Source organism: Ambystoma mexicanum, chromosome 7q (assembly GCF_040938575.1).
Source record: "Ambystoma mexicanum isolate Mex_15411 chromosome 7q, UKY_AmexF1_1, whole genome shotgun sequence".
Lineage (NCBI taxonomy): Eukaryota > Metazoa > Chordata > Amphibia > Caudata > Ambystomatidae > Ambystoma > Ambystoma mexicanum.
In genome coordinates this window covers 628,675,892-628,701,965 of record NC_090941.1, presented here as the reverse complement: position 1 = coordinate 628,701,965, position 26,074 = coordinate 628,675,892, and the positions used below count along the sequence as shown (strand labels likewise).

Sequence of the window (26,074 nt, the reverse complement as noted above, 5' to 3'; positions counted from 1 at the left end):
GGGCAAGCTGGGATGCAGGAAGTCCAAAGAATAAGGGGGAGCAGTAGAATAGTCGCGTAGAGGAGATAAGGAGTTTGGTCGCATGGAATGTGAGGGAGGGACGGATTTTGCGAATGTTGTATAGGTGGTAACGGCAGGAGCGAGAGGTAAGTGAAATGTGTTGTGAAAAGGAGAGAGAGGAGTCAGATATAACGCCTAGATTACGAGCATGGGAGGAGATAGGGAGGTTGGAGGGAGGAAAGTGGATGAATGGGGGAGGAGAGGGAGGAGGAAGTGAGTTAGAAGGGAAGAAAAGGACTTCAGTTTTATCATTATTAAGAGAGAGGAAGCGGGAGGACATCCAGTTCTTGATGGCTGTGAGACAGGAGGAGAGTTTGAGATGGAGGTCAGGTGTGAAGGAGGAGAAAGAGAGAAAGAGTTGAGTATCATCAGCGTAAAAGTGATGGGAGATATCAAAGGAGGAGATAACAGGGGCGATGTGTGAGGTGTAAAGAGAGAAGAGGAAAGGACCAAGTACAGAGGCTTGTAGAACACTGTATATTAGAGGGAAGGAAGAAGAGGTCTGACCCCCCCATGAGACGATAAAGGAACGAGAAGAGAGATAGGAAGATAGCCATTTCAGAACAGGGCCTTTGAATCCGAAGGAGGAGAGAGTGTGTAGGAGGAGTGGGTGATCAACAGTGTCAAAAGCTGCAGAGAGATCAAGGAGAATAAGCATGGATGATTGCTTGGCATGCCGAGCAGAGGAGAGAATTGAGGATAGAAGTGAGAGCGGTTTCAGTGGAGTGTTTAGGTCGGAAGCCAGATTGGAAGGGAGGAAGGAGAGAGGAGGAAGAGACAAAAGAAGAGAGTTGAGAATAAGCGAGACGCTCAAGGAGTTTAGAAAGGAAAGGGAGAAGGGAGATAGCTCTGTAGTTAGAGGTGAGGAGTGGATCAGCAGAGGGTTTCTTTAGGATAGGAATAATCGTTGCATGTTTGAAGGCTGAGGGAAAGGTAGAAGAGGAGAGGCAGGAGTTATAGACAGTGGTAAGGTATGGGATAAGAAGAGGGTAGATTTTGGGGATGAGAACAGAGGGGAGAGGGTCAGAGGGAGTGGATGTGGGGTAGGCTTTGGAAAGGAGGGAGGAGACATCCAAAGCAGAGACAGATGAGAAGACAGACATAGTGGAAGAGAGGGGGGAGGAGAAGAGAGGGAGCTAGACGGGTGAGGAGAAGAGAGGGAGCTAGAGGGGGAGTTAATTTTCTAGCAGAGTGAGATGATTTTGGAGGAAAAGAAGTTAGCAAAGTCAGAGGGATAAAGCCTGGAGTTGGATGAGAGATCAGGAGTAGGAGGAGAGAGAAGACGGGTAAGAGTTTGAAAAATTCGACAAGGATGAGATGCTTGAAACTGGAGAAGGTTAGAGTAGTAAGAGGACTTGGTGGTTGCAAGACAAGAGCGTGGTAAGAGAAGTAAGAGGTTTGATTAGAAAGCGAGGGAGTTTTGAGCCAGAGTCTCTCTAATCGCCTGAGAAGCCGTTGCATAGAACGGAGATGGGGGGTAAGCCAAGGTTGAGAAGGTTTCCGTGTAGGGCGAAAGAAAGAAAGGGGGTAAAGTTGGTCAAGGGCAGTAGAGATAGAGGATGAAAGGGAAGAGAGAGCATCATCAGCAGAGAGTAATGCAAAGTCTTGGTGAGATGGGGGAGAAGAAGAGCACGTGTCGAAGAAGAGGGTAGCGTCAAAGTCCCGGAGGTCACGACGCTACCCTCTTTGACGTAGTGACGTGATTAGTGACGTAATTCTAGGAAGATTTTTGTACCCCTTTACTGAAAATATTCACCATCCACTACAGACCTTGAATTGTTTACATTGCCGGTACACCACATCAGGGGACAAGCATCAAAAGCTGCATCCACCACTTTTGCTAGTAACCTTTAGTTAGGTTGAAGTTGGAAATGTACTTTGCTGGTCGAATCATTTTGATCAGCTTGTCAATTCTTGGCATTGGGTAGGTGTCAGAGAGAGATATTTCATTCACCTTCGAAAGATCTATGCGCAACTTCCAACTCTTATCCATCTTAGGCATCAGAAGGATCAGGGGTGACCAACAGATTTGTGAAGGTTGAAAAAAACATCAGGACTAGCATCTTCCTCCCATAATCTTCCACTGCCTTCCCATATGCCTGGGATAGTGGATAGAGTGAGATTTGACCGATTTTGCCTGAATAGGTTTCCGTAAGATGCACAAAGTTGTTAGTCTGGCTGATCTACAGAAATATTAGCTAAGCATTGCAAAAACGCCTCAGATCTTGGGTCTGGTCAGGGATCAGGTCCTGTGGCACGAGCATGGTTAAAGCCGTCAAGATTTGTTTTTCCTTCCCTCAACTCAGATGTGGCATCAAAGTTGGCTCTTCTGGTTTCAGCCAGGCCTGTAGACAGTCACATGGTGTACTAATGAGGACCTCTGGTGGACATCCTGCTGAATTCAGTTGTTGAGGTCCCCGGGTACTTGTGTGAATCTGTATGATCCATGCCAGTTGGCTTCTCTGAGGTCAGACGTAGGACCAGGACAAAGTTGCTTCCTTTGAACTTACTTAATTGGGCTGCTTAGTGATGTAGGTGCTTCCACTTATAGTGGATTAATTGTGCATTTTGTTGTTGTTGTGGGGGTCAGGGCTGAACCTCCTGCAGTATTGCTAATACAGTTTCTAAATTGTCAATCAGAATCTCAAGGAATACTCAGTAAGGTGTACACTATATGATGCTATTCAGCATTTTAATAAAATATCCCACCCTAACAAATTAACTGGGGCACAGAGGTTCAAAAGGAATGTGTGTTATCCTTGAAAAAACCTGTTGAGAGAGGCTTGCTGACAGGATGTGATAGAAGTGTATCAGAAATGGCAACAGTTAGCTATTTTACATCGAGGAACAATGATCTTTTGATCACAAAAGAACCTAGAGTAGAATAAAAGATCAGTGAGCTTATTACAATTTGGTGTGTTCTAGTGGCATTCTGACCATGTTCTTGAAGAGAATAAATGGAACAGTCAGCCAGGACAACAGCTTGTTGGAGATAAGAGGAACAGTCTGAAAGCTTTCAGATCATACATCCACCCCCAGGGTCAGTTTCTGGCCAACCGCCTTGAATGAGCCAATTTTCGGACTTCGGCTGGCATTATCATACCCATAAATTAGTTCATATCATCCCATGAGGGGATTGTAACACTGAATCACTGTCGTACGCTCCTCAGGAAAAACTCTATAAGCCTTCTCTGCTTTTTAGAAATTCTCTGACTCTGTTTCAGAAATTCCCCTAGTTTCCACACTATGTGCATGGCTAGGCTATTTCCTTCCTCAGAGTTCCCTGGTAACTGTATCAGAGGGGTTTCAATTTTCGCATCCCTGCAGCGTTAACAACACGGCTGAACTTTTCAAAATCTGCAAGGAGCTGGCCAATCCTACTGCAATATCTACCGCTTCTACACCAAACCAGACCCTCTGCATGGCTCTGGCTCCTCATTGCACCACTAAAACCCAGGACATCATGTCTGCACTTCCCTCGTCTTCTCTCTCGCCCTCTACCTCTCTTAGGCCCTCCTTGGCCACAACCCACCTGTTCTTCTCTCCACCCTCTCTCCTGTATGATGTTTCTAGACAACTGGTTTATAGGCCTCATTACGAGTGTGCCAGTTCAGTAACAACGGTGCCGGTGACGCTACCGGCACCATTGTTACCAGACCGGCACACTCCGAGTCTGCGGGCGGCTGCCGTCCCGCCCCTTAAGGCCTGACCTGACGGGCGGGACAGCATCCGCCCGCAGTCTTTCCAGGAAGCACCAGCACCGTTATTAACTGTGCCGTTGCTTCCCTCATCCCCATTCCCATTGAGTCCAATGGGAATTGGGATTTACATTTTTTCGGCGCCTGTCTACCATGAACACCGGGGTCGTAATCCCCGATTGTTTCCGTGGAGCCAGACGCCGGAAAAATGCATGAGTCCGGCAGCAGCCTGACGGTTTTACCGGCACGGCTACCGCCGGACTCGTAATGAGACCCAATGAAAGTCTCATCCAAACAGGTTACCCCCTGCTCCTCCAGAACCATTAAGGACAACATTGTCTCTCTCGCTCCAGTCCTGGCCAATTTCTGTAATCGCTACTTCGCCACTGGTTCCTTCACCTCTCTTCTGAAGCACTCGAAGATGGCTATCTCCCAGCTAACCCCCCACACTGAATCTGTTGGTTGTCTCTATGACCATCAGTCTGGCTTCAGAGCAGCTAGAAGCACTAAACTGCTGTCTTGAACATTTGTGAAGACCTGCTTTCTAACCTTGACTCCAGCTCTCTCTACGTCCTCATTGTCCTTGACCTTTCCTCTACATTTGACACGGTCAACCACGGCATCCTGATTAATCGTCTCCGCAAGACCCTGGGCATTATGGATCAGGCCCTGGCGTGGCTGAACTCCTTCCTCTTGAACCGACCCTCACAGGTTCAGCGTGGGTCCTTTCTCTCCACATGTGGTGTTCCCCATGACTCTATCCTCGCACCCTGGCTCTTCAATGATTATCTGGCATCTTTGGCCCTTCTGATCTCTACTGTTTCTTCTAACTTTCATTGTTATGCAGATGACACGGAGCTCTTTCAGCTGCCGTGGGCCTCCTCCTCGCTCATCCCTAACTGTATATCCGCTATTTAGGCATGGTGCCCCTCTAACTACCTCTGCCTTAATGCCAGTAAGACTGGGATCCTTCTCATTGGGACCCCTGCTCCCACTCTTCCTCCCTCACTCTGGCCGCCCTCCTTGGGCCCTATCTCCTCACCCTCTTGTAAGGCAAAAAATGTGGTCATTTTCAACTCCACTCTCACCGTCTCTCTCCACATCACAGACTTAGCCAAGAAGGCCCATTTCCAGGTGCACCTTCTCAGAGATATTCTACTATTTCTCACCTTCCCCCAGAAGCTCACTTTCTCTAGAGCTCTGGTTCTCTCTAGGCTGGACTGATGCAGCAGCCTCTTTCTCAATTTGCCTAACTTTACTCTATGCCCTCTCCAACTGATCCAGAACTGGACCGCAAGACTTATCCTTCACCTCAAGCTAAGGTATTGCATCTCTGGCCCTGATATCTCTCCACTGGCTACCTATGGCTGCAAGGATCAAGTTCAAGACCCTCTGTATTGTCCACAAGGCTTTCTGGGGCCGTAGACCTCACGATCTTCAACTATTTCTTCTTAAATACCTACCTTCTAGAGCCCTCTGCTCGTCTACCTCTAATTCTCTGTGGATCAGTCGCTTCGCAAAAGCAGAGAATGGGGGTAGATCTCTCTCCTATGCAGGTGCCTCCCTCTGGAATGGCTTCCCTGCCTTGAGCCGGATTTCCTTAAATTCTGAAAGCTCCTCAAGACCTTCCTTTACTCCTCTTTGTCGTTCCCTCTCCCCTGCTAACCCACCCTTGCTCCTTCATCCGGCTACCGACGGCTGCTTTGTGTCCTCTGAGTCTTACAGGGCATCAGCCTCCTCCCCACCCCCCCGACTAGTCCCCCTGCACTTTCTGCCTGCCCCTTGCAATGCCACCTGGCTATCTTGCACTTCCTGGCTGGGTTGCTCCTTGTAGTCCCAGCCTTCCTTGCACTTAACTCGGAGCCCTGCACTTCTTGTTGCATACTTGCACAATCTAAGTGACACTAGGCCTAGTAAGAATGTTTGTCTTGTCTTCCCCTTGTTCCCTCTCCCTTCCCAGGTTGCGCCTTGAAACACTTGTGTATAGGCCCATGATACATAATCAATTGTTGTGGCTCTCCTATAGTTGGTGGCTCCTCAGGTGACAGATAGCTGGAAGGGAGAGGTAGCAGGAATCTGGGGGCAGTCAGCTCCCAAGGCACCTCATACGAAGTGGAAGCTGGAGGGCCTGTTGAAAGCATCTGACCCTGCGTATCCAAGTGGGTCAGGAGGAGATACCAAGGGTCGCGCTGGTACTGGGTAACAGAGTGTGGCTGCAGAGCAGGTTGGGTGGAGTCTGTACAGTTTGCTGTGAAGAAGCGTGCTGTGGAATTGTCAGAGTGGTGGATAGAGCAGACAACTGTGGATTACATTGGACAATACTAAAAAACATCACTACATCCTCTGCTGTCTCCTCATCCTGCGCATCTTTTACTAATTGAGGGTAAAGCGAAGAAGGTGCCAGATTCATGTCTACATCCTTAATTAATTTACTGTTTGATCTCAGATTTTTAATTTGCCTTTTTAGTTTTTCATTTGAAGCCTTTAATTTGGAGGCATTCAGTCTGTTTGATGCCCCCGTGTGCCAATCAGAATAATTACCCCATTGCTTTGGACAGATCTGACCCATGTTTGAAAGCTCTCTTTAAATTAATTTAAAGCCTCTCTCCAAACACCCGGATGGAGATTTAGAGTCAGATTAGGCATTCCAGGGTTCAGAGGTAAGCAGTCCATAGGGTTGTGGATGCTGAGACGAATCCAGGGAATTTGTCCCTTTTCCTCAAGGGGGAGCCACGCACTTTGAGAATAGAGAGGTGAGCCCACTATGCAATATACTCTCTAGGGAACAGGGCACGCTTGATCTCCTAATGGGCGACACTCCTCCTCCCCTTAGGGGGCAAGGACGTCCCAAGTATGGTTGTGACTACACCTTCCCTTGCTTTGGGTCAGAATCTCTGTTTATGGGTTATTTGGTGAATGTAATAATGTAGAGGGTCCTTTAACTGGCTTGGCTACTGACCCCACTCTATTGACAGCTGTTAAGGAGCAGCAGAACCAATCCTGTTTTGAAGGAGAACGTAAAGGGGTTAAAGACCATACCTATGGGGGAAGAGTGAGCCTGAGTCAGCACTTAGACAGTGGAAACCTCAGCTGTAACACTGGGTGGATCGATCCTGGAGTCAGGACCAGGGGGATGGAGCTGCCGGAGACGAGATGCACAGATGCTCCTGAGCAACGGAGCAGGGTCGAGGGTCCGCTGCAAGAAAGTAGACAGCATTCAGGTGCAGCTCTGCAGCGACCGGCTCCTTCGAACGTCGGCAGGTATATGGCCGATAAAGAGGAAAGGGAGGAAGGCGGTGAAGCTCAGAGGCACTCCAAGAAGGGGTGGAAACATTATATCACACATATGGGTAGCAAGCCCAAATAGACCGTGAGGGGACGACAGACCCACTACAACTGGAGAGGTTAAGAAGTTTGTCACGAACGCAGCCAGTGAAGCCAGACAGCCCATGCCTGGCTGAAAGACACTAACTGTAGAGGGGGTGAGGACATTTTACTATGCTTACAACCAGCTAGGCCAAATCGCCCACACAGGGCTACCAGAGAGATAAGAAATAGATTGGAGGGTAGACTTGTAGCCAAGAACCTTTGAGAGGGTAAGAGATTAAAGTGAACCGGACGGTCTGAAGATCCAGAAAGCCCAGCTTGGTCTGTGAAACCATGCGACCCACAGATGGTTGTGAATCACAATCATTTGCAAAGAGTGATAGAATCAGGATGTCCGGATTGGACACAGAAAACAAATCCGATATGACATTTAGAAATATCATGGAGGGGTGAGTAAGGGAGAACACAGAACCAGAGGTTCAAATCCTGTTGTGACATACAAGAAAAAATATCATAACTAAAGACAGAACTTTTTGAGTGAAGTAGAAATTTGGTGAGGGGGTCAGGAACCCCTTCTACAGGGAGTAACACAGAACTTGTTTTGAACTGTACCTATAGTCTGAGAACTGAACCAAAAGGAAAGAACTAGAAATACAACTGGGTGAGGTTCACGCACCAGCCAGCCTAATCCAAGAGTGTAGTAGTATACTGCTATAGGCTAATTTATGTTTCTTTGTTATAAGTGTTACGGTCAGGCAATAGGACAGAATAGTTTTGGGACAGAGGACGAATGTTATTTTGCACGACAAGCACCATTTCTGTGTGTATTCTGTAGAATAGCGACCCACCATCACGAACGTAGGGATAGGATAGGTGTTTCTTTAATAAGCATGAACCAATTGAGAACATGTTTTTGTGTCTGTCTCCTACCACAATGTCCTCTAGGCGTGCCAAGAGGTTCTGGTCATGGCACACTATTATTGGAGGAAAAAGGAACGCGCACAAGAACATTTGGAAAAGTCGCTTCAACTGTGCTGATAGCAACACAGAGCTCCGCACAACCTCACCAGAGTCACTAATTCCATCTGCCTGAGGCTGCCTGGCTCCCCCAGAGGCTCCTGCTGCTAATCTGAGCACGCATTACTCAATCCAGCTAGCTTCCCTCATCCACCTGCAACACCATCAAGCGATGAACAGGGCGGCTGGACCAGGACTCCATCTCCCAGCGTTCCTTGCTCTGTAGCCGCAGGCTGGTGGTTCTGCCTCCCCTTCCCACCACTGGATGCTCCTCATTGCTTCCAATACGGGGCTCCTTACTTTGGTCCAACGCATCCCCGGGCGACTTGGCAAAATGCAATCAATTAAGGGCCAACCCCCAGCCTTTCCTCCAGCCCCTTTGCCTTTGAGCTATTGCTTTACTGCGTTCTGCTACTTGTTTGTGAGTACCAATTACGTCTTTGCTCAGCGCCGCATTGACCATGCACTGCTCTTACTATCTGTTCCTTTCTCTTCAACTTCTTCCTTCATTCTCATCTGCTCAAAACTATTAAACTCTATCATCATTTCCTCGACAATGCCCCTCTTCTCGCTCACCTACTCTCCCTATTTACAAAACCTCCAACCCTAACTTTCATCACACTTCCTCTTCTCGCATTTACCCCCCAAGTACCTCTCTACTTGCAGACTCAACATCAGTGTGCTTCTATATCTCACTCTCTTTATATTGCTCCTTGGAATGCACGGTCTGTCTGTAACAAGACTTCCTTTCCCTCCAACTTCCTCCTTTCCTATTCTCTCTCTCGTTACCTCATGGCCCTTACAGAAACCTGGATATCGCCCTCAGACTCTGCAACCCTTCTTGCCCTTAACGGCTCTGCCTACACCTTCAACCACTCTCCCCACCAACCTGGTGTCGTGGTGGTGTTGTAGGACTCTGCGTCTTCTAAACCTCCTATCTCTCCTACTCTCTTATCTACTGCTAGTTCTCCCTCTTGCAAATACACTATCTCCATAATCACTGCTTCCTATGACATTCATATTATATCTCTCTATCAGCCACTGGGTCCTGCTGGTCAATTTATTGAACACCTCTCCCAACTAATTGACCCCCTCCATCCCCATCATCACCTCATTGTCACTGGTGACGTTAACCTTCCTCTCTCTCCACTATTCACCGACTATAACTCTCTTTACCTTAACCACTCGCTCTCTTCTGTCCACTCTCTGCCCACCCGTGCACATGGTATTATTCTGATCTCCTCTCAACTCTCTGCCTCTAATATCCACCGCTCCTTCTCCCTCTGCTCATTCTATCGTCTTTGCCTCAATCTCCACTCCTACTTCCACCCACTCTCTCCATCTGCCACGTCCATTACCAAGCCCAAGTTCCGCTCCCCCCAGTTCCCTAGCTACCTCTCTGACTTACACCACTCTCTCTGATAAAGACTTCACTATTTTTAACGCTGTTCTTAATGCTCCCTTCGCCACTCACTTTCCTCTAACTCCATTCTCTTCTAAACCCTCCACTCCACAGCCTTGGATTATACCTACCATCCGCACCCTGCAAACAGTGAGGAAAAACCATTGCACTTGGAAAAGATCTAGGTACTCATCGCACAGACAGACAATAGGGCAATATGGGTTGAGATTTAACTACTCTTTATGAGACACTGAAAAACACTGCAAACAATGTGTACCGTTGATGTACGCTACAGCATGTTTGTTGGACAACTCAAATAAAAAAGACATTCTCAACCAAAAAAAGATAATACAACATTGGTACCATTAAAGGCACGAAACATGTAAGCCACAACCTGAAACAAGAAGCACTGTATGTGAAAAATGTCAAGTTAGAAGGTACCTTGACAATTCTTGAACATTGAATTTCCAGCCTGTGTCCGGTTCTCTGAAAATGACTTCATAGCTGTACTCACGTGCCTGATTTGATTTAAAAAAAAAAAGAGAAACATATCTGGAATTATTATGACAAACTGTTGGATGTGATCTAATAGCTATAGATGTGGCTTCTGTTATATGGAAATTGGTGTACAGTATTTTGTTTCTGCGCAAATGCTCAAACAGCAACATTACTGTCCAGTCTAACGTGTAAGCACCAGTCTCTCCTGTATATGTATGTTCTGCTTTTCTCAGACCAGCATTTAAAGACTTTTCCAGACACAGATATTTGAGCAATAAATATAGTGCTCCTAGTGAATTGATGTGACCTACAGTGATTGCTGTCCAGCTAAAATGGGAGACACAAGCACATCTTTTCTTCCTGTTTTGTATTGTTTGTCTCCTTACGCATACAAGCAGCCTGGGTTCGTTTGCGACGGGTGCTTTGCTCATATCTCGGCACAGCTGTACTCATCTGATAAGCTCTAAGGAGAGTGAAATGTGTCGGGGTAGTATTTATTTTATTAATTGAGTGGCATTGTACAAATGTACATGCTGCAGTTCTTTAGCTGCAATTGTAGTTGCTTAATTCCTTTGTCTGGCTCTGCAGGGTAAGCCATTTATTAATCAAATGCTTCCAGACTACCCCAGAATGTCATATTACGTACAGTAATGTTCATTACTGATTACCGTACATGATGGGACATTAGACCCCCCCCCCTTCACTCACATCCTCACTTCATGAAGGTGTATGTAGCCGTAACCTGGAGCCAACCAAGAACTCCCCTCTAGACAAGCTTTCTGAAAAGTTTGTTTATTTACTAAACCCACAGTAAACTTCAAGTTTTTGTGAAAAACACCAGCCCCAATGACTGGGGACAGGGACCCCGTCGCCCCATCTGAAGTCTGCAATGGCTTACAAACTTGGATGGAGATGCCCATGTACCTTTGTCTGTTGTTGCGGCAGGAGCCCCCATCTCCCATAGGCTAAAGGTGCAGCCTACCCCCTTTTAAGCCTCTGTGAGAGCAAGGTAAGCATGCAGGTTTAATTAACATCAGTCACCCAGAATCCTGATCCTTCCGACGTGCAACATCAACGCTGATATCCACTTTTATACATACTAGATTGTATATTTATATCCTTGCCCCAAGGCCGCTGGGCCCAATTTTCTGATGTTATTGCAATCACGGCATTTACAAACCACGAGGTTTGTTTTTCCAAGATGGCCACCGCCGATTCGAAATCAGAATTTGCAGCACCGAAGGGAGCCCAGGCCAGCTGATTGGTCCGGTGTCGCCAAAAAGCCAATCGCGGGGCACCGGCAGGCGAAAGCCGGCCCGAGCAAAAACAACCAGATAAGACTCCTCCTGACTGAGCCTGATCCACCTTTGTCTGTTGTTGCGGCCGGAGCTCCCAATCTCCCGTAGGCTGTAGGAGCAGCCTACCCCCTTCCAGGCTTCCGTGAGACCAAGGTAAGCCTGGGGTCTTAATTAACATCACTCACTCAGAATCCTGATGAATCCGAGGTGCGACATCAACGCTGATCTCCACTTTTATACGTGCTAGATTGTATTGTGGGCTACATTGACCCACTGAACAGAATTTCTCCATAAACAAGCTGCACGTCAGCAGAAACAGCAAAATGGCTGCGCCGGCTCCAGTGGGCAACATTGCACCAAAACTGTGTTTTGCAGCAACGAAAAGATGGCTGCACTGTTTTGCCAAGTGCCATTGGGCAAGATGGAAAAGGAAGCACCCCGAGAAAGGCTACTAGGGTGTGTTCTTGTTTGTCTTAAAGAAATGGAGTGAAAAAAAGCAACGCTGCTTTGCTGCAAGCCCAAAATTCCCATTGAAAAAAGGAATATGTCACCTTTAAAATGATGCCGTTCTGATGCTATTTTTCCGTTTTCACCAAACTGCTTTTATCAAAAAGACCCTGTCACGCACAGCCATATTCACATGTGCTCCATCAGAAAAGAGCCTTATTCCTGAAAGACGGGCTGTGCCAGCCAAACCTGAGAAAATCAACACAAGCTTTCCTTCAGCTAAACTGGAAACGCTTAAATTGTGCTACAAAATGTCAAAAATCACTGCTTGAAAAGAAAATCAGACCTTTCTGTGCACATGTCAATTTCATGGAGACCTTTGCTGGGTACAGACTGTTGTGTAAAACAAGCTGACTACAGCTACAGAACCCTATTGGAAAGGCAGATGCAAAAACAGAATTTGAAAGGAATATGCCTGCTTTCACCACTTGCAAACTAAAGAAGAAAATGCCTGTTGGAAGGTACTATGTTGAACAAAAACTTCTCGTTGCCTAGCAATGTTAAACCGGATTGTGTTGTGAAAATATATGTATTAGATGGTTCTATTCAGCAGGATTTCTTCTAATTCAGAGCAAAAATAAATAAAATTAAATCAAACTGCAGTGGCTGCATGGGGAGATGTCAGCCCAAAAATAGGTTTCTGCTGAGAGGATACCAGAAACAAAAGGCCCCTCACATTAGGTACTGGCACACAAGTGATAGTTACTAGGTTGGACAGACTGTTATCTGTGCTCCAGCCTTGTACGAAAGAATTCTAGGACACCAAAGTGAAATAACACACCTATTTGTGACTTCCACCAGAAGCTTCAAAGGAAATCTCTGTGACAATCCTGGGGTGAGGCGGTAGCCTTGGAAGGCATGCCCATATATGAAGAACAATACTGACATTTGCCTCTAAGGACTATGTTATTAATACAAATGTTAAGACTTTTATCTTTACCACAGGACTTTGCAAAAGTGTGAACATTTAGCAGTTTAAATGTGATTTTTTGGACTTTAATTTAATGACACCTTGGGAATAGAAATGGCAGAGAACTAGGTATTATAAGGAAAGTATCCATGATGCCATTGTGAATTTTATTACTTACATGGCTAATGATTATCCACACAAATGGATAAAGTTATAGAATTTTAAGTAATATATTTTTCACTGAAAAGCGCAAAAAACTGGTAGAAGGGCGAAACAATGTCTCACAGATGGTTGAGTTGGACTGGAATGTTCTGCATGAAATATGTAACCTCTTTATGTAATTTGCTAAGAGACTTCAGCTGTATAAATGTACCATTTGTGGCAAAATCAGATTTTAGTTTAAGTAACTGTGGGAGGTATTGAACATTATAAAACTTGCATCATAAATCAGGCCTTTGAAATCCAACCAGCTGAGAGCGAGGTGGGGATTAGCACCCCTGACCAATCCAGTGGTTTAGGAGCATGTTTAGCTAAGCCTGCCCAGCCATATACTTCTATGATGTCACTATGCATTATGAATAAGAGTCCATGACAGAGCTCCAGACAGACCCTCTCTCCTGAATTTCCTGCGCCGGCGTGCCTGATCTCCATTCATTTTGCTGATTCCAGATTTTCCCTACAAGGCCAAAGCATTGCTGACCCTACTCCAGAGCCCACTGCAAAACCCAAGCATAGCTGATTCCTACTCCAGCAAGGCCATTGATCTAGAAAAAACCCAATAATATCCAATTAACAAAAAGGGGAGAGCGTGGTACCTTTTGCATCCTGAAATCGGACTGGCTTGCAGCCCACTAACTGCAAGCCCGCTGAAATCCTGCCATCCAGCTGTCCATAGCGTCCGGTGACCAGACCTTTCCCAGCTGTCTTTTGCCAGGAGAGTCCTCTACCTGGTGACCCGAGCCCTGGAGACCAGAACCTGTTGACTGTCCAAAAATCCCAAAAACTCAAAAGTGGGCTGTGCATATAATCCCCACCCCACAGAAATACATAGCTTACCTTGCCTTATCACACTCTCTAAGAAGCAATCATATTTATACCCTGGTAACTTGTTAAAACTGTTAGAATTATCTGTGTACCTGTCCTTGACTTTCTAAAGTGCTAGCGCCATCACTTTATTAATTTTGTCTTGTGTAAATCCTAAGCCCTTAGTTATATTTTGAGTGATCAGACTAGTTTCCGCTTAGGGTTGGATGCTGGGGTGATAAGGTTGAAGTCTGAATAGTCTAGTTTAAAGTAAACCTGTTATTTTTTCAGCTGATTTTCTTTCCTATTTCACGCCTTCATTTTACTCAAATCAACCCTTTTTCTATCTTGCATATCTCATCCAGTTTTTTAGCTAGAGTCCTCATTTAACTTTTGTCTTGTCCCTGTGATATATATCTTTCCCCCAGCCAAAAAACTCCAAATCAGAGTATTCCACACATTTTTATAAAAAACCCTTTGGGTAATTTAAAGTGGGAATTGAGAAAATTGCAAGTTTTCCAACGTGTCATTTGGTGCAGCATGCGCTAAACTCTCCACTCAGTTTCGAATTGTATGCCTTTTGCTGATCCATTGCCTTGTGATTGCCAGTGATATAACATACATGCTATTGTGATAAAACCTATCTATATTATAATTTAACCATTATTTGTAAAATTCGAGTGTTATTTTAGGCCTCTGCTAAGGGTTTAAAGTCCTGCCTCTTATCCCTGACTACCTGCTGCTTCTTTCTATCCACTCAGAATTTTGATAAGTGCTCCTAGTCAAGTGTGCTTTGTATATCTGCTAGGAGAAGGTTAACTCAGTGCATTGCTTCCATTTTCTTTGTAAATATCACCCAATTGGTGATTGCTGCCCCATATTAAAAATTGTATGATTTCTTTTGAATTTTAAGAATAAATATATATTGTATTTTCACCAACCGGCCTGGTTCATGGTCCATTGCGACCCGGGGTATTTAAAAAAGGGGTTGTTATACGAGTTGTGTACCATCTCACATTAAATTTGCATAAAATAAAGAGAAAGGCATATCAATTGAGTGCTACATCCTAGGCTGAGACCAAGGTGTGTCGCCTGATTGAAATCCTTAACAGTATAATTATTTCCTGGCCCCAAGGCCGAATTTGCTACTGTTATTGCAATCACGGCATTTACAAACCACAGGGTTTGCTTTTAAAAGATGGCCGCCGCCGATTCAAAATCGGAATTTGCAGCACCGAAGGGAGCTTGGGCCAGTTTATTGGTCTGGCATCCCCACAAAGACAATCGTGGGGCACCGGCAGGCGAAAGCCGGCCCCTAGCGAAGGCACCCAGATAAGGCTCTTCCTGACTGAGCCTGACTGAGACACCGTGCGCCTGCAGGAATCTCTACTCGCCACCTACACGAACCCTCCTCTCATTCTCCTATGGATGCGTGCATGACAGGTATTTTCGTCAGCGCCAGCATGAACAATTTTGACTGTACCTCCCCATGAAACAACATTTGCATGTCTCTGTGCAGTATAGCTGATCTTGCGGTAACTCAACAACATAATACTCGCACTCTGTTCTCTTCTGCCACGCCTCAATTCCCCTGGTGCACATGCAATGCTATCCCCATTTCCTGCATGTCTCAGAGTGTTTGTTGCGTGCTACCCGATTCGTAATTAGTAGCCTCATCTCACGATAGCTCCACCTCGATCAGTTACTTGTTAAACACTAACGTAGAATTGCCACGGAGCAGTGCTCCTCTGATCCAGCTACGTTACTCCTAAGGACCTGCACCTTCGTTCTCATCTAGTAATCATTGCATCAACAAAATGCCATAGCGCCGCAATCCGTTCCTCAACATTGCCTAATTTGTATGTTACTTGCTATAGTGCTGCTAGCCTAGTGACCGTCAGCCATATGATACAGATAATGCCATGTATTATATACCTCTATAACGTACATGCTATTTGCACCAGATTGCCCTGCAATAGTGCTGCTAGTCCTGTTACCGCCAGAGTGTATCTGCCACATGTTACAGATTAGCTATGTACTATTGCTGCTAATCCTGCTACCCTCAGAATGTATTGCCTCTACTGACGCTGTGTAAAAAAAATGTTTTTACTCCCACTGTGCTCCATTGTGTAGCACCCAGCAGGCCCCATACAATTGCGCCACCTATTTGTGCTAGAATCTGCTTCTACTCACGCTGTGTAAAGAAAATTGTTTTCACTCCCACTGTGCTTCTCTGTCCCACCCCCTTTTACCAATTTATTCTTTCACGCCATCCATGCCAGCTTACATGCTCACACGTCAGCATACACTTTGCACCACCTTTTATGACACCTCCTGTTTGCACTAGCACTTACCACAGACACTCTCTGGCACACCAACATAATGCTGCCCACTAACACACACCTCTCCCCCACTCTCTCCATCATCTGACGAATCTAGCCAACGCTGCCCTTTCTAGCTACCACACTGCCCTTCCAGGCGCTCAAACCCACCTACGCACTAGGCTCTCGGCATGCACTGAGCCCTCCTTGCACCACAGCCCCCCTTCCCCACAGGCAGGAGAAATCACAGATTAGGTTCTCGTACTCCCGCCACATTCACATCACCACACCCAAGTACCTGCACGACCAGCAAGCACCACCCCTCCAGTCACCCCCATGGCTCCCCTCACTCATTTTACCTGCACACTTAAACCTCCCAGTGCCAAACGCACCCTCCCCAGCCAACCTCCGGTGCCTCCCTGCAAGCTCTCCTCTCCCCACCTACCCTCAAAAAGAGCAGCCCCAACTCTTCCCTCAGATGTGCTCTCATCAACGCCCGCTCTCGCCCCGCCCACGAGATCAACGACCTCATCACCACCCTAGATCTAGAACTACTTGCCATACACGGAAACCTAGCTCCACGAGGCTTCCGGCCCAGCCATCTACCTTGCCCTCCCAAAGGGATACTCCATTCTGCGACAGGACCGTAAGCTATCAAAAAGTGGAGGTGTAGCTCTCATTTACAAAGAGGCACTTCTCATTAAGCTGTGCAACCACCCCTGGGAAAGTAACGCCAACCTCCTCTCTGCCAAATTGTCACTGTCCCCCAAGTGTACCATAAATATACTTGTCACCTACAGACCGCCTGGCACAGCCCCCGACTTCCATGGGCACCTCCTCCATGTTCTAGGAAACAACCTAAAAAGCTCCACCAAAACCATCTTACTCTGAGACCTCAACTTAGGCCTTAATGACCCCAAGGATAAACCAGCCTCAGCCCTATCCAAGGAACTCACTAACCTAGGGTTCTCCCACAGAGTTACAGACCCTACCCACTGTAAAGGTCGTATCCTTGATTGGGTGGCAGACCACAACTGCTCATCCGCCATCACCACAATCGCGACCTACCCGTGGACGGATCACAATTGCATCCAATTCACTGTTCCCACTGAACCCACCTACAAAGTACTCTACTATGCCCAACCAGCCAAGGTCAGAAGCTCCAAAACATTTACGAAGCACAACCTCCTCCCTTTCCTGGACGTCCCAGAACTCAAACCGCCCTTCGTAAGCGACCCCACCTCTTTCGCTGACATCTACTCCCACACTCTCACCAAAGCCATTGACGCAATAGCCCCGGTTGAAGACAAAAAGGAGAAAAAATCCATGCATACCATTTCCTGGTTCATTGAAGAGCTATTAACCCTTTGCTCTAGCAAACGCCTTGCCCTGGCCAAATAGCAGTCTAAGCCCAGTGACTCCACCCTGGAAGAATTCAAAAGACTCATCGCAATATAAAAAAGCTATATTCAAAGCAAAGTCCGAATCCTTCAACCTACGGATTACCAATGCCAACTCTAAATCCAAAGAAATGTTCTCAATTTTTAAAGATCTCATCACTCCTTCCTCCAGTCCAGACGAGATCATTAAGGACGAAACTTGGTGCTCCAGTATACAGGCAGCCCTCCTTAACAAAATCAAACTTCTGCAAGACAAAATACAAACGCCACGCAAAGCACTACCTAGGCCCGACCAGCATGCCATGCCCAACACCCCTTCTCACAATCCTTCCACCCCTCTCTTCTCCTTCAGAGACGTCTCAGAATCAGAAATCTCAGATCTCCTACAACTTCTTAAACCTTCCACGTGTACAGGAGACATTTGCACACCTGACATCATTAAAGACTGCGCTGACGCACTGGCTCCGATAATCACGGCATTCATCAATGCCTCTTTCGCCACAGGAACCGCACCTCTCAGCCTAATAGAAGCATGGGTCTGCCCTCTTCTTAAAAAAACTCCCTTGATTCCACCTGCCCCAAAAACTACCGTCCCATCACCACTGTCCCATTCCTTCTTAACATCTTAGATAAAGCAGCCCACAGCCAGATCCAACACTACCTGGAATCGAACGCCATTCTGGGTAAAAGGCAATCAGGGTTCCACAAAGGCCATGGCACGGAAACCGCCCTCTTGGACCTAAAAAAACAAATTACGGAGCTAATGGACAATGGCAAACCAGCCCTCCTGCTACTCCTGAATCTCTTGGCTGTGTTTGATCTCGTTGATCATAAGATCCTTACCTCCCATCTCTCCAATGCAGCTCACTTCTCCAAACAGGCCTCTTCATGGATAATGTCCTTCCTAGAAGGCCGAGCCATGAAGGTTTACTCTGACAAGGCTAACGCAGCCCCCACCACTATCCACTGCAGAGTTCCCCAGGGATCTTGCAATGCACCTACTCTATACAATCTGTTTACAAAGCCCCTCTTCAACAAACTCAACTCCCTCGGCATAGCTTACACTAACTATGCCGACGGTACGCAAGTACTCCTCCCTCTCACTGGATACTACGACCAAGATGCAGCTGCCCTCCTTTTAATATACGCTACCATCCAAGCCTGGATGGCAGCCAACGGACTGTGCCTAAATGGAAACAAAACAGAGATCATCCTCATAGGTCCTAAAGAAATACTGCCCAAGCTCGACCAAAAATACTGTAACTTCACCATCGACAACACCATCATCCCCGTCTCCTCCTCTGTGAAGAGCCTTGGAGTCTTCCTAGACTCCACCTCATCGATGACTCGACAGGTCAATGTCATTGCCTCCGCCCACACCACCAAACTAATAAATGCCATAAAACCTTTCCTATCCAGCCAAAACTGCCTTTCCATTGGCCGAGCCACTATTGGAGCCAAATTGGATTATTGCAATGCTCTCCTAGCAGGCACTTCGGCCAAACATCTAAACAGTCGCCAAATAGTCCAAAATAACGCGCTCAGGGCAGCCCTAAGTATCGCCAAAAGAGATCACGTCACGCAGGCTAGGCGGGCCACCCACTGGCTCCCGGTAAAGGAGAGGATCACATTTAAGACCCTCACCTTAACACACAAATGCCTCAGCCTCACTGCCCCCACCCTACCTATCTGAAACTATCACTAGGGGTACCTCCTCTCGTCCTTGGAGAAGGCACCACGCCAACCAACTCCGCGTACATCCCATCAAAAGAGCAAAGGCAGGGAATTTTGGAATCCTGGAGCTAATGGACAAATTATGAACTCGGAGCCGAAACCTCCCTCACAGCTTTTCGCAAAACCCTCAAAACAACACTCTTTAACTAACCCTCCCCCCGCTTCCCTCTACCTTCTTGCCTACCCTACTCAGCATGCTTTTTGTCCTTTTATCATTGTTTATTATCATACCTCACTGTCATTTAACTAAGTATTTTTCTCATGTAACCAGCAATTACCTCTGTAACAGCGCCACAATGCCCAAGGGCTGCTGCGCGCTCTATAAATGTTAATAAATAAATAGCTGCATTGCAAATATCCTCCATAGCGACCCAGTCATCCTCCGCCCATGATGCTGCCATGCCCTTCGTGGACAGGCCTTGCACCTGTCCCAGTAACGGAACTCCTGCTTAAGCATAGGCTTCCATAATTGTCTTTATCCGTTGACTGATGGTAGTCGTAGATGTCTTATTCCCCCTTGCCTGCCCTCCAAAGGACAGCAACAGGTTCTGTGCATCCCAAACAATGGCTTTCTGCTGAATGTAGATGGAGAGAGGTCATACGACATCCAACGTGCTCTCTCAGCCTGCTTGAAGTGCTGACTGGCAACAGGAAGGCCACCTTCCAGGTCAAAAACTTCAGACCTGTACCCTGCAATGTCTAGTTGTCGCAGCACCAACAGCAGATTCACTGCGGTACTGCCGATCACCTCTGAGGTCTCTCTAGCTGAAAACTCTTCAACACGTGTAACATATGGGAGAAAGTGCCTTATGGGTGTCGAGGGCTCCCAGAACGCCCGAATCACCACCCATTGGGAATTCAGGTTAGACAGAGGCAGGCCCAACTCAAATCCCTCCTTAACCAAGTCCAGGATATGCCACTGTTCTCCTGCCGTTCAACTTCCAACCCGAAAGACGCACCCTTCTCAGGGAATCTGTTTGTAAGCATGGATAGAGAAGCGGCGAGGGCTGTGACGGAAAGAGAATCAGGGTGTCCATTGTCAAGGGGAAACCACAGCTTTCTCGTCCAAAACAGGGCTACCAACAACACCTCCGCACCTTCCGTCTACATTTTCCTAAGAACTCTTGACAACAGTGAAAATGGTGGGAAGGCATACAGCATTCCCGATGGGCAGTGACCTGGCGATCCTGCATCCTTACCCTGCGTCGTGTGGAAAGGGCTCTGTCCCATGATACTTGTCTGTTCTGTTCTGTATATAAAGAAACACTTCATCAAGACCATAAGCAAAGGACAGACCAAATTATATGGACTTGCAATTGTGTTGCATACAAAAAATAAAGATTTATTATTTTACACATTTCATTGTCAGCACTTGGTAATATCAAGCCTACGGTAAATATATTACATTTCCCAACCACATTTATATGTCGGTGAACCCAAAATCCATTCAACCTTTTTGTTCAGGCATTTCTTCATTTGCCTACATTCACACTCTCCCACAAAGGTGTACCTATTCACGAATAGCCTTTTAAAAATACAGGCGTCGTACAGCAGAAAATGTTTGGGCTACTCTTTGTGCACCCCGTTAGTCTAATGGTGTAGCTTTTGCTCAACAATAGATACGTCGTCGATATATGTGTTTCGGCAGAACTGAACAAGCCTTTTTAATGTGGCTCTCAGATGGCTCCAGCCTTCTTCAGGACAAAGGTGGGTGCTTCAATGTGCCCCACTCACTACACCTCGGTGTGTTAGCTGCTTATCTATAGAAAAACAAACACTCGTATTCCCTGCCTGTCGATTCCAATTTGAAAACATCTAATCAAATTGCTTTCATATGAGTACCAATTCAACAAACAATCCTGGCCTACTCCAGTGATGACTCTGGTAGCAGGCTCGGGGTTCTCGTAGGATTCCTAATTCTATTCTAATGTCTGTATTAAATAGCTGAGACCTTCTGTGGACAAATAGATGTAGAAGGTGCAACAGTCTCTATTCTTGTCCCTATATCACGTATGTGGACATTTCCACATACTAAGCTCCCTTTTGTTTGATAATAATATTGTACGGTCCACTTACTTTTTATGCCTGGTCAGACCCCATCATCTCTGTTATACTGCCGCTGGCTACAGATGCACTCAGGGCTACAGGACATTCCCACAGGTCTGTATGGGGAAGGGGAAGGCGAGTATCCCGAGGACACAATGTCTCATACCTATCTGTCAGTCACACCGCTCCAACCTGACTGGAATAGGCTGAGCCATCTACCCACTGGGATGCCCTGCCTGTGAAAGTCAGGACTTTGTCTGGACAGGGGTGCTTTGAAATGGGGTGTCCCGAAGCCAAATGAGGGCGACCTCTGACTGCAAAATATCTTCTTCCTTGAAAGGAGTGCCCTGAGCCGGCGGGACAAGTCCTTGGTAGACCCCCTGGTATGAAAGAGCATGCATGTGGTCATTAAAGGGCTTCTCCAGAAACGTGTCCAATTGGGGACCAAACTCCTATGGGTGAAGGGATGGTAGTTTTGTCAGGAACACTTTCCTGGATGGCTCTGCTTTCCATGATGGTAACCAAAGCTGATGTCTGGCTACCACTGTGGAACTTCCTGACACTGCGGTCCTGAATATGTCATAATTTCTGGCAGACAAATACTGGGCCTATTTATCTATGATGTACATGGGCTACATAACATCTTCCCCCTCTAAGCACACTACTTGAAGGTTCTAAAATGTGGTCATCAGTGACTGCGCAGCATAGGACTAGTATGTCCATGCTGGAACAATTAAAATCACTGCAGAATAGGTACGTTTATCCACTAGTTCAGCTGGCATCAGCTTTTCAAGGGAGAAATTCTTTTGACCAATGAGGTCCCCCAAATGGGGGGCTGCTTTGACCTTTCTTGGGTATTTATCATCAAACTCCTCCAGCAGATAGAACTTACAGAGATAACATGGAAACTGTGTTTTCACTGTATTGTTTCACTCTTTTAGTAATAATTGTTCCAAGTCTTCAAACAGAGGAAACGCTGCATTATCTACCCCTCACAATTGCTTGAACCATTTCTTTTCAGTTACCAGCAGTTGAGCTGAAAACTCTTGGCTTGCTCTCAGGTGGTACAGGATGATGGTCCGATCCTCTCTTTTCATATATTTTCTCAGAAAAAATATCTGCTGCTTCTTCAGCTTCATTGACCAGGATTTGTTCTTCTTCTCCTTGGTCATCCGTCGGCAGACAGCCCTTTTGCTCCCCCATTGTGTATGGCCTGAGGCCAAGGGTTGATTTGGTTCTTGTGCGCCTGCACTGGTGGTAGGGAGTGTGGTCTTAATAGCGCCAGCCACTGATCTTTGCCCCAAAAACACTTTTTCCTCTGACATGTGTCATCTGGCCTTCTTATGCCTGTCCCTCCGTCTCTTCCTTTCAATGGTAACGGAACGAGGAGGCCAACTCTATTTGCTCCCATTTAAACACACACTTCCTGCCTTCCATCATGACAAGTAGTTGTCTGTGCTCTTCCCACCATCATGATATACCTTCTTTAGGATATACTGGTTGGTGCTGGCCTTGGTCTCCACAGGAGGCCTGCCAACAGTGCTACAGATTTATGCATAGCTGGACACCCCCTTCCCTCCCACATTCACAATTGCACAATTTATGTGAAGGGAAGGGGATCAGCGACATCAGTGAGGAGCAGCCTGCATCTGCACGGTTTCCCCCTGAACAATGTATGCGGCTGTGCGCACTTTAATCTGCTGCTGCAGAACTTAGAAAGCCCCATGGCCAGCAACATCACCACCATCATTTATTTATGTATTGCTTATAACACGCCACAGGCATCAGGGCGCACATCAAACACCTGACAACAGAAAACAGACAATTCAGCTACAAAGTCATTATAGATAAATAGCAATGTCAATTAAATAATATTGCTTCGAGTTGTTTTACAAAATGTGGAGAGTCTCTTTTCTCTGCGTAGGTCAATTGGCAACCCATTTCAAGCACGTGTAGCCTGGACAAGGAAGGAGTGTCCCTACCCTCTTCTCTTAATCTTAGGGCATATTAGCCAAAAGGTATCGTTGGATCTGGTTGTTCTCCCCTGTGGTTGCAGGGAGTTACTCTTTAAAATACGCAGGGGCGGATCCATGCAGACATTTGTGTGTCAATGTAATCATCTTAAAGAGAATCCTGAATTCAACTGGCAACCAGTGAAGATCCTTCCTGGCAGAGGTAATATGATTTCCCTTAGGGATGCTTTTAATGATTCGCAGAGTGTCATTTTGAAGAGTTTGTAATATATAAATACAGGTCTTGCTTGCTCCACCAAGGAGCGCATTGCATTAATCTAGCCTGGGCATGATGGTGGCCCGCACTAAGATTTCACAATTGTTACTTGTGACATAGGGTTTCATCAACCAAGTGTTTTGACTTTGTCTTGTGTTTCGATGCAGTGACCATCAATAGAGAAATTCCAGAAACCTGGCTCCAGTTTCATTCTAGCTTGGGGGACCACAAGGTCCAGGATCTCAGTCTTTGCACTGTTCAAACAAAGCCAGTTGGCTGTCATGCAATCTTTGACCAGCTTGTAGATATTTTGTGTTTTCCTTGCATCCTTGACATAATTACCGCTTAACTCAAACAGCAACTGTGTGTCGTCAGGGTAATTCATGAATCTAGTCCCCTCTTCATCTAAAATGTTACACAGAGGATGCAAATAGACATTGAAAAGTGCTGGGGAAAGACATTCTGTACCATAATTGGATCTGAACCCGGACTGTCTGGGATGCAACTCTGTCCTCGATTTTTAAGAGGAAAGGGACATTTGTGATGGGTCTAAAATTGTTTGCTTCTTTGGGGTCTAGGCCTGCTGTTTTAATAGTGGACTAACTACAACCTTCTTAATACTGTCTGGTATTGTTTTGTGGATGAAGGTAGCATTGGTATAGCATGTTAAAGTGGCAAAAGGGCAGATATTGTTCAATATTATTTTGGCAGCAATAGTGTCACCCAAGCAAGATGTAGGGTGCATCTTCTTCAGTATTTTCTCCATGTCCTGCACTGAGATAGGCGAAAAACTAAAATATGAGTGATTCTGAGTTAGGATTGTCATATCTATTTCAGGTAGCACTGCTGAGGCAGATTCTGAGGCAATCCATGCATGGGCCCCATTAATTTAATTATAAAAAGCTTGTTGTATATTTGTACAATCCTCATTCGTAGGGTGTGGAAAATCAGATTTTAGGTGTGACTTTTCCAGGATTTTTAAAATCTCAAAAAGTTTCCTAGTATTGTTACTAGAGTTTTTCATTTTCACAGTTAAAATAGTTTTTCTTGTGTGGGGGAATTTGCTGGGGGGCGGGGCTTTCACAACACACAAAAATGGTCAGACGGTGGACTAGAAAGAGCTGGGCAATTGTTCCCAGGAGACCACTTAATTGAATACAAAGCTTTGTCCGCTATTCTGGGAGCGGGATATTGGAGTGTTTTTACATATCTGCACCTGAAAGGCATTATGTATGACCCAAGATGGTATGCTAAGATCTCACTACCCCCTATACCCTTTGAGAAGACTCTTAGCAAAGCCACCTCGAGGAAGGGAATACTTTGCCAAGTATACAAGTTGTTGGTCACGGCAGAGTTGGGGAAGGCAGAACTTTAAGTATTACTGGGCAGAGCAGGCAGGGCGGGACATCCCAGACATGGGGCAAGATATATAAATTGATGTTCTCCGGCAATCTCTACACCTCAGCAATGGAGCACAACTTCAAAGTATTACACTGCTGGCACCTGCCACCCTTGAGACTTTCAAAGATGTTCGAGGGACCATCCCCTCTCTGCCCCAGGCAATGTTGTCAGACAGGGTTGTGGTACCATATGTGGTGGGCAAGCCCAAAGGTAAAAGTCTACTGGTTCGAAGTTCTTAGTTGGATCAAAGACACGGTTGGAGTGTCCCCCGGCCTGGACCCCATTAAGATGCTGTTGGGCGGCACGGACCAAGATAGCGATATGATTGTTTATTTATATAGTGCCTATACATAATGTGTTTTAAAGCGCTTCAAGGCAAGGAAGGGAACATGGGAAAATACGACGACATTCTTACAGGCCATGAACAGTAAGGATGTGAAATTAACTATTGTACTCAGCCTGACGACATTTCAGATAGTGCAAGTGCTAAGACATAGATAAGGAAGGGAGGGGGAGAGTGGGAAGGAAATGGAAACAGACAGGCGACTACCGTACTAGGCCTGACGACATTTCTGGTAGAGCGGGAGGAAAACAAAAGGTGAGGGAGAGGGGTGCAGAAAGGGAGGGGAGGAACAAAACAAGTGACTATCGTACAAGGCCTGACAAAGTTTCAGATAGCGCTGGAGGGAGGGGGGGCAACAGTATGGGGATTGGGGAGCTACAGGCGAGGTTGCTATCATAGTAGGTCCTGGGACAATTCTGATAGAGTAAGTGCATAGCAGAAAGCAAGGGGAGGTGTAGGGGAGGAGATAGGAAAAGGGAGAGGGGAGGGGAGGAGAGAACAGAGAGGAAGCAGTCAAAAAGAGTGGAGAAGCAAGAGAGGAGAGCGAATACAATTGCAGAAGTCAGTAGTAACACATAATGTTGCAAGCCAGGATACAAGATGAAGATGGAACAGCATGATTCAGGGCCACCATGAGTACAAGATGCAAAGGAAGTCCAGCATGAGAGTTGAGAAAGGATGTCGCACCGTGAATCAATGAAGTTCATAAAAGTAAAATCCAGCATTAGGGGGACCAGAGAGGGTGGGGATGAACCCAAATTCCCAAAACTTGCAGAATACATGCTTAGAGCGGGGAGAGTGGCCCTGGCCCAGAAGGAACAAGTTACTTACCTGTAACTGTTGTTCTCCAGCATGGGTCT

At 46.3% G+C, this 26,074-nt stretch overlaps 1 protein-coding gene across 1 annotated transcript in view; it reads right to left on the bottom strand.

The window, feature by feature from the left end:
• Positions 1-26,074, bottom strand: part of N4BP2L1 (NEDD4 binding protein 2 like 1) — a 299,334-nt gene that overhangs the window by 19,558 nt on the left and 253,702 nt on the right. The window contains exon 4 of the mRNA XM_069639264.1: positions 9,946-10,022. Coding sequence (XP_069495365.1) covers positions 9,946-10,022 — 77 coding nt within the window. The remainder of the gene's footprint in view (positions 1-9,945; positions 10,023-26,074) is intronic.